The following is an 8,849-nucleotide window of genomic DNA, read 5'->3' as shown; positions in this document are numbered from 1 at the left end:
ACCTGCGGTCTTCTCCGCCGCCTCCCGCGTCCTGCCCAGGCCCCCGAGGCGTAAGGAGACCCCGGGCGCGCAGGGGAGGGCGCCAGCATCCGCTCTCCTCTTGCACTCTGGCGGAGACCCCCCTCGAAGCCGTCCCGGCTCCCTCCACACTGCCCTAGCCGACCGCGTGAGGGCGTGCCCTGTGTTAGTTCGGACAAATTAAAGCGCGTCTAGCGGGCAGGCCAGGGCCCCCCCGGACGCGGTCTGGCCTTGGGGGCCCGTGGACCACTCTTGGCTGACTGCCGCCGAGCTCCGGGCCGCGGGGCCTCCCCGGGGGCCCGCGCTATTCGGCCCTAAACGGGGTGCCCCCCTCCTCTCGCGCTCCCGCAGCCTAGGGTGCGCCCCTCCGTTCCCCTCTGCCGAGCCCTCCCTGGGCGCGGGCCGCCTCTCCGCCACGCCGCAGGCTCGGGCCCTGTCCGGGGCGCACGGCGGCGGGCGCGGCGGCGCCGGGGAGGCGCGGTCTGGGAAGCCAGCGGCCGGGGAAGGGGCTCCAAGAAGCACAAGTTGGCGCTGGCCCCGGACCAGGCTGTTGTTGTTCTCAACGTGGTCCGCCGTAGAGCCATAAAAGCAGAGCGGGGCGCCCTCCTCACCAGAGCCCAGCGCGCACGCCCAACGAGCTCTGGCGGAGGCGGCGACGCTCGCGAGGCCGACTAAACCCGCTCCGAGACGGTCCCCGCTTCGTCTATCTCGCGTCGGACTCCTGCGCTCCGGCCGACCCCGCGCCGGCCCCGGCTCGGGACCCCCGCTCCGGCCGGCCCGGCCCCCACCCCAGCCCTGCCGCCCGGCCCCAGGCACGGCCGCGGCCGCTCCCGCCTGGAGCCGCCGCGCGCCCCCAGCCCCCCGGCGCCCCCGCGGCCCCTCGCCTTTCTCTTCCCGGCGCGGCCCCCGGGCTTCCGCGCCCCGCCCGCCACCAACCCGCTCGCCACCATGTCTGTGGAGCTGGAGGAGGCCCTGCCGCTAACGACCGCCGAGGGGGCGGCCAAGAAGGCGGCCAAGGCCGGCGGCTCGACCTCGCTGTCCCCGTCCAAAAAAAGGAAGAATAGCAAGAAGAAGAACCAACCAGGAAAATACAGCCAGCTGGTGGTGGAGACCATCCGCCGACTGGGCGAGCGCAACGGCTCGTCGCTGGCCAAGATCTACGCGGAGGCCAAGAAGGTGGCATGGTTCGACCAGCAAAACGGGCGCACCTACCTCAAGTATTCCATCAAGGCGCTGGTGCAGAACGATACGCTGCTGCAGGTGAAGGGCACTGGCGCCAACGGTTCCTTCAAGCTCAACCGCAAGAAGCTGGAGGGCGGCGGGGAGCGGCGCGGAGCCCCAGCGCCCGCCTCCGCCCCGGCGCCTGCTGCGCATAAGGCCAAGAAGGCGGCCCCGAGCGCGGCCCCTGCGCGGCGCGCGGACAAGAAGCCCGCCAAGGGCCCGCAGCCCGAGAAGCGCTCGCACAAGAAGGGTGCCGCCTCCAAGAAGGACAAAGGCAGCAAGGCCAAGAAGGCGGCAGCCGCGGGCGGCAAGAAGGTGAAGAAGGCGGCCAAGCCCAGCGTGCCCAAAGTGCCCAAGGGCCGCAAGTGAACGCGGGGTACCGGCGCCCGCTTTTCCACCCCGACTGCACGTAGGTTTTGCGCGGGGCACCGGCCCGGGCCGCCGTGCGCGCTCCAACTTCAGGGGACCCGGGCCCGCACCGGCCTGCCCATCCCCCGCGTGGGAGCGTTTTTTTGTTTGCTTTAGATTTTTGAAACGGCCCTGGCGATGCTCCTATTGGCTCTCGCCCTTGGCAACGGGTGTCGCCTTGGTTACCGGGCCCCGAAGGCCGCGCCGCGCCTGCGCGCGAGGCCGCTCAGTCCTTCCCGCCCCCGCCCTGCCTGTTTCCGGGCGCGCGCCGAGCAATCGCGCGGGGCGCGGGGCCGCGCGGCGCTCTTTTTTCTCGTCGCCGTTTTTGGGGCACAATAAATTGGGCACAATAAATTGTTTAAACCTTTGAACCGCTCTTGTTTTCTTCCGAGTGGAGTAGGGTTGGGCGTGGCCGCCTCGGGGCTTGGGCTGGATGGGGGGCGGGTCCCCAGCATCCCGGATCCGTTAGAGGTGCAGGCCCGGAGCCCGGCATGAGAGGGGGCCGGTTGGTCCCCGAAGGAGGTGCGGAGTTTACCTTGGTAGATAGACAGTTGGGTCCACCGCCTGGGGGGCGGGGGAGCGGGGGCTTTGCGGGGTCTGCGGGCTAGAGACCTTCACGTCTCACAAGGTCACCGCACGCTGGGTCTTCACAGAGCTTACTGCGAATTCAGTGAGACTTCGTGTTACTCTGACAGGGACAGTGGAGCCAGGTTTTGGTTCACTCACCACTAACAGGTGTGGTCTGAGCAAGGCTCTGACCCTCCTGGAGCTTGTAAGTTACTCTGGAGTGCACACGGGACCCAGGGTTACAGACAAATTGGCAGGAATGACCCGCAACCCTGGGACACCCTCCCACCCTTCGTGTCCATCTTACGGAATAGTTGTGCTTCTAGTTGGGCACTAGACTTGAGGCCTATTCTGACAGATGCTCCTATGAAGGGACAACCCTCCAAAACAGGGAGAGCCCTGGAGCAGTGGAAAGCCAGACAGCATTCTAGGGTAGTGCATATGCACAGACCAGGCTGAGCAAGTAGGTGAGAGAGCTTCAGGGGATCTCGCCTAGAGAAGAGGCCCTGGCCGGCAAGTGACCCTGACCATGGCCTGGCAGCCACTACCCTCCTCTGGCACACAGGCTGGGTAGCAGGGCAGACCCTTCCCACGTTGAGCAAGTGGCCAGCCAGTCCCACTTCAAGTCTCTCTCCACCCTGCTGCAGGTTCTCCCCACTGCTTCCTGCTGCAGGGAACTGCAGGGCCAACTGCCAATGTGTTATTGCCCTGGCCTGGGCCCAGGGCACACAGCAGCGGGCCAAACCAGCACAGGTGCCTGCCCTGCCCACGCTTCCAGTGTGGGAGAAGTGGGGAGACAGAAGTCACAGGGGTGCCACATCATTCCCCTCGAGGCAGAAGCTCGGAGAGAGAGACTTGAGAGCCAGATGGGGCCCTGATCTGGCTGGCATTAGGGCAAAGGCTGTTTTCAGTTCTTGGGAACTCCACCCACCTTGTCAGCCCACGTCCTGGCCACTTCCTGATCAGTAACAGCTTCATCTACTTTGCAGTTTTGATTTTGGGGCAGTGTGCCCAGTGCCCTGCTGCAGGGCCACCGTGCCAGCCTTGGCCGGTCCCAAGCTGCCTGCAGAGCCAAGCAATAGGCCACCAGCAGCTAGCAGCAGTGAGAGGCCGCAGCCTCCCCAGGGTTCTGGGGGATGGCGCTCCTGGCCAGCTAAACGGGAGCCCTCCCATTCCACACCCTCTTTCCCTAAACCAGAAACCCAAGCCCAGATGCCACCTGGGCTCACCCCAGTTGTCCAAGTCAGCATCTGAGGCTGGGGCCTGGGGCTTGGGTTTCTGACACTCTCCTAGGTTGCCCTGAGGTTCAGAGAGGGTTGGAAGGGCTGCAGGGACCTGGGCACGTGGACACTACTCCTTCCTGCCCAACCCTTCACACTGAGCCACCTCCCCTTCCCAGAGTCCTCCCTGACCAAAGCTCCACCCCTACTGACTCTCTATCCTTTGAAGACATCCCGTGAGTTCCAAGGCCCGAAAGTGCCCTTCATGTTGGCCTTATGCCACACTGTCCTTCCAGATTTCCCACTGAAATCCGCCCTTCACTGCTCATACCACCTGGCTCTTCCAGCAGCCTCTGGCCCTGATGCTGACCCCCACACCCTTGTCACCACTGCCCCCCTCCATACTTTGAAGTCTTAGCCTCTGGCTTGTTGTCCATGCCAAGGCCTATCTTCTCCAGGTAGCATGGCTCATTCTTCTGATAATAAAAAGCACTTTAATTTTCTTCTGGAGACAAACCGCTCCCCTACTCTCAGGCCACATGGCTCTGGGGGGTCTGACCCTACCAGTCCCAGGGATGGTTGCGTGACCAAAGACCTGGCTGTTGGGTGTTTCGTCTGTTCCTTGGCCACAATGATTGGAGAAACTGGTTCTTGACCCCAGTGAGTTCAATGAGTCAATCCTGAGACTTGCTGGAACTAGTGAGAAAGAGGTGCTCTCTCACCCAGGATCACTAAGGGTAGGGACACTGGGGCCAGAGCTGCCAGTGGCCATCTTTGTCAACACATAGGGAAAACCCACCTGAAAAAAGAGCCAAGACATAAAGGTGGAGCCAAGAACAAAGGACATTAATGCAGCATCTAGATCCAGCCATGCCTGAAGCTACATAGACCTGGCTATTCTGTGAGCTGATACTTGTTTTTCACATAAGCTAGTTGAAATTGGGTTTATGTCCCTTGCAATCTGGTCTCTCATTCCTTTAACTCACTTTATCCTCCCATGCCCATATCCTGGACCTTGTCATCTATTCAAATTGCTCTTCCTCAAAACCACTCTCCTAGGGTCCCACTGTCCTCCACCCACAGGTCCCCCACCTTCCCAACTTGCTCACTCAGACCCTTCGGCTGAGCTGCATCTCTGTAGGTGGGCCCCACATCCTGAAGTTGAATGAACACTCGGCGTGTGCCAGGCACTCTGAGGAAGGGCAGAGACCTCAGCCTCAAGAGAGCCCAGCGAGGGAGGTGTTCCAACACTCACCTTACTGGTGCTGAAGGTGTATTTTCTGCCCTGACACCACACTCAGCTCCTGCACAGAGCGGGGGAGCTCATTTACTTACTGTCTCTTGCATTTGGCTTCAAGGGGCCTCAATTCCAGGTGAACACTGAAGGCACGTGACACTGAGGCCCTGGAGGAGGTATCCATTGTGCAGCAAAGGAGACAAAGGACTAGGTGGTTTTCTTGTCTGTAAGATAGGGCACAGCAACAGCCCACGCCCACACCCACCGATGGAGGGGACTTGGGTGGGGGGCCCACAGAGGATGAGGTCAGGGTTCTGAGCCTGGGTCCACCATGGTCTTTTCTCTGGGGCAAGCCTGTTTTCTCCAAGCCTCAGTGCCCTCACCTATAAACAGAGCCAAAAAAGATTTCTCTTAGTCACCTGCTGACCAGGGCAGTCTGAACACACCACCCCTGGCCAGGGTCTCAGGTTTCGGTCTCTTGCACCCCTTGGGTAGCGCTCTCTCCTCCTGTGAAGCCGCTTCCTTCCCCTCACAGGGCTGGGACCCTGCCTCCCTGTGAACCTCCTCAGGATCTCGGCTCTACCCTCTGCACTCCTGGGTGCTACTTCTCCCTGGGCCCCGGACAGCTCTGCACACACTGCAAAGGCCCCTTTCCAGGTCAAGCAGCCTGAGCAACCCAAAGAATGGGGTCTCCACCCATTCAACTGCTGGGGACCAACCCAGCTAAAGCTGTCCTCTGCCAGGGCAGGGCCTGGCACTTAGCACAGGACTGAAACCCATGTCCATGTTGCCTCTGACCTTGGCGATGAGGGTATCCTGCAGAAGCTGAGACCTTTCATCCAGAGCTCAACATGTCCACACCTGGCCCAGTAGTCAGAAAAACTGAAGCAGAGTCCAAGGAAAGTAGAGTAATTGCAGGCCCAGGTGCCACTTCCCAGCAAGGAGGTAAATCAGCAGCTCACCAACCAAAATGGTTGCTTCCTTCCAAATCTGGCAAGAATCTGCCTGTGGCCCACCCTACCGGGAAACCTAGCAGCGAGGGCGCTCTGGGAGAGGTAGTGCAGTGCAGCCAAACTGACACAGTACGAAGCCATCATGGTTCCCCACAACAGAATGGGTGCGTGTGAACTGCACCAGGGTCTCAGACACAGAGGAGCACAGGCCCCAGGCCGGGCAGGACAGCCTGCCCAACTGGAGGACACAGACCCCCCTGAAGAGGAGCAGTGACCACCCAGTCCTGCTGATGGTCTCCAGGCAGCAATGCAGCGGAATGTGGACAGAGCTTCCCACCTTCTCAGACCTATTAGGAGCACCTCCTGAAAGTTTCTGATTTCCCCTCCCGAGGCATGGAGGGGCGTGGGCCATCCAGGGAGGCCTGGCAGGAGGGTGCCCCGGCCGGCAGTGGTCCCACATGGGGCTCAGTCATCAGAGCCACCTCCTGAGAATTTTTTTTTTAATTATTTCTTTTGGCTGCGTTGGGTCTTTGTTGCTGCACGCGGGCTTTCTCTAGTTGCGGTGAGCAGGGCCACTCTTTGTTGCGGTACATGGGCTTCTCATTGTGGTGGCTTCTCTTGTTGCAGAGCACGGGCTCTAGGCATGCAGGCTTCAGTAGTTGTGGTGTGCAGGCTCAGCAGTTGTGGCTCGAGGGCTCTGGAGCACAGGCTCAGTAGTTGTGGCGCACGGGCTTAGTTGCTCCGCATGTGGGATCTTCCCGGGCCAGGGCTTGAACCCGTGTCCCCTGCATTGGCAGGTAGATTCTTAACCACTGTGCCACCATGGAAGTCCCTCCTGAGAATATTTTATGTGGAAACTATAAACTTCTTTTTGTGAAACCTCCCACTTTTAAAATGTGGGCTTAAAAAAAGAAATACTCCACCTCACACCCATTAGGATGGCTACCATTAAAAAAAAAAAAAAGTTTTGGTGAGGGTGTGGAGAAACTGGAACTTTGTGCCCTGTTGGTGGGAATGTAAGATGTTGCAGCTGCTGGAAAACGGTATGGAGGTTCCTCAATCAAACGTAGAATTGATCCAGCAATTTTACCTCTGGGGACACACCCAAAAGCACTGAAAACAGTGACTCAAAGAGAGATTCGCACACCCATGTTCATAGCAACGCTATTCACAACAGCCAAAAGGCGGAAGCAACCCAGGTGTCTGTCAATGGATGATGGACGAACAAAGTGTGGTCTCTACACACAATGGAATATTATTCAGTCTTAAAAGGAAGTTCTGACACTTGAGACAACACGGATGAACCTGGAAGACAGCGTGCTCGGTGAAATAAGCCAGTCACAAAGGGACAAGGATGATCCCACTTATATGAGGTTCCTAGAGGAGTCAGCTTCACAGAGACAGGAAGTGGGTGCCAGGGGCTGGCGGGGGATGGAGAGTTAGTGTTTAATGGGCTCAGAATTTCAGTTTTGCAAGATGAAAAGAGTTCTGCGGATGGGTGGTGGTAATGGTTGCACAATAATGTGAATGTATTGTATTTATACCACTGAACTGGACACTTAAAAATGGTTGAGATGGTAAATCTTACGTCCTGTGTATTTTACCACAACTAAAAATAAATAAACACTGTATGGCCCAAGCAAAATCACGTGTGACTCCATGTGGCCTTCGGTCCCCACCTCTGCGATCACTCACCTTGATCTTCTGTGTGGGCTGTTCTGGCTGCGTCACGAGACAAGAAGCTTCGAATGGTGGTGTCCTGATGGAGCCGGAGCCAAAGGACACCACACAGTGGTGACAGCAGAGACCAGGCTGCCCGTGCTGAGGGCCTGCACCAGGGTGACCACCTCCTCCCACAGGGCTGCTCCTAGGACCCCAGAGCCTCGCACAGTGCACCCTGCACATATGTGCTTCCCTATTCTCACTCACCTCCTCTTGCCTCTCCCAGCTCCTGGCTTTCTTCCAGCTGCCTCCATCAGGGGCAAAAAGTGTGGTACTGGGGCCCTGCCCCAGCCTGGCTTGCCCTATAAAACTTTTTGTGTTATTCAGTGTGATTATCCAACCCCTTTCACTGAAGCCCCAGCTCCTCCAAACAGTCCTTTAGCTTCCGCTGCCTGCTGGGAGTGTTGCCTGCGGAGCCTGCAGCATGCCTCTCTTCCCTGGAGCCCCGGGACGCAAGGGGGACCCTCACCCATCACCACATGAGGGACACCATGACAAGAGGTAGGTTCTCGGTCTCCAACAACCAGCGCCTGTGGCTGTGGGATCCTGGGAGTTCAACTGTGAGCACCTACTCTCCTGATTCAGAGACGGGCAAACCAAGTCTCAGAGAGAGCCAAGGACTTGGTCAGTTTTGTATGTACTAGGGACCCTTCCATACAGCCCGAGCCAAAGCTCCTTTCCCCAGGGAATGAGGTTCCACACCTCCCATCGCGGACTGCTCCTCATTCTGGCTAAGAAGAGGTAGAGAGTCTGAGTCCACGCATTACCCTCTCTGGTTCCCACCACCGACCTACCCTCTGGGCTCTCCTGGCAGCAAGCAGGGTCTTGTCTAAACTCTGCAAACTGAGACACCGTTCCCAGGCCAGGAGCCCCTCAGATCTGCCCTCAACTTACCTATGCCAAGCTGTGCACTGTGGGCCAAGCCCCTCCCTTGCCTCCGTCTGTTCTGCTTGCTTCTATACAAAGCAGGACCGTGCTTCAGGTACACAAGCTTTGCAGGAAGAGATGGATCCAGAGGGACCGCAGACAGCAGTGGGGGAGACACCCGTCTACTAGAATCTGGAGTCTAGGGGACCCTCTGCCTGCTCTAAGGCTTCAGAGCAGGAAAGGGTCCCCTAAGGCCTGGAGCAAGCCTGGTCATCGTGCAGGTAGGGTGGGGTGAGGAGGGCCTGCCAGCTGGGAGCCCAGCTGAGATGCCAGACAGCCTCATTCAAGAGCTGTACCTCCTGCCCTGAGAACAGTTGGGGTCCTGGTCTACTAGATCACACCATGAAAGGAGACCCAGCGCAGCCAAAAATAAAAAATAAAATAAAAAATGAATAATTAAAAAAAAGGAAGAGCAGGGCAGGACAGGATGCTATGCTGCTCTAACAAGCAGGAGTAAGTATTGGCAAAAGGTGGGAAAACGGTAATCACATGCCCCTGAAACTAGTGAAAATTTGGAGAGCAACTTGGCAATACCTAGTAAAGCTGATGACTCAGATAGGGGGAAAAACCTGCCGA

The 8,849-nt window shown here is 58.5% G+C and overlaps 1 protein-coding gene across 1 annotated transcript; it reads left to right on the top strand.

Annotated features, from left to right (window-relative positions):
* The first annotated feature begins 622 nt into the window (after nucleotides 1-622).
* On the top strand, nucleotides 623-2,012 carry H1-10 (H1.10 linker histone). The gene has a single exon (XM_079934890.1). It carries the CDS (start codon nucleotides 967-969, stop codon nucleotides 1,606-1,608), a length of 642 nt encoding a protein of 213 aa, XP_079791016.1. The 5' UTR covers nucleotides 623-966; the 3' UTR covers nucleotides 1,609-2,012.
* The last annotated feature ends 6,837 nt before the right edge of the window (nucleotides 2,013-8,849 follow it).

The sequence above is a fragment of the Stenella coeruleoalba genome (genome assembly GCF_951394435.1).
Source record: "Stenella coeruleoalba genome assembly, chromosome: 10".
Taxonomy (NCBI): domain Eukaryota; kingdom Metazoa; phylum Chordata; class Mammalia; order Artiodactyla; family Delphinidae; genus Stenella; species Stenella coeruleoalba.
Note: the sequence above shows the minus strand (reverse complement) of the source record. Positions and strands in the feature narration are given on the sequence as shown.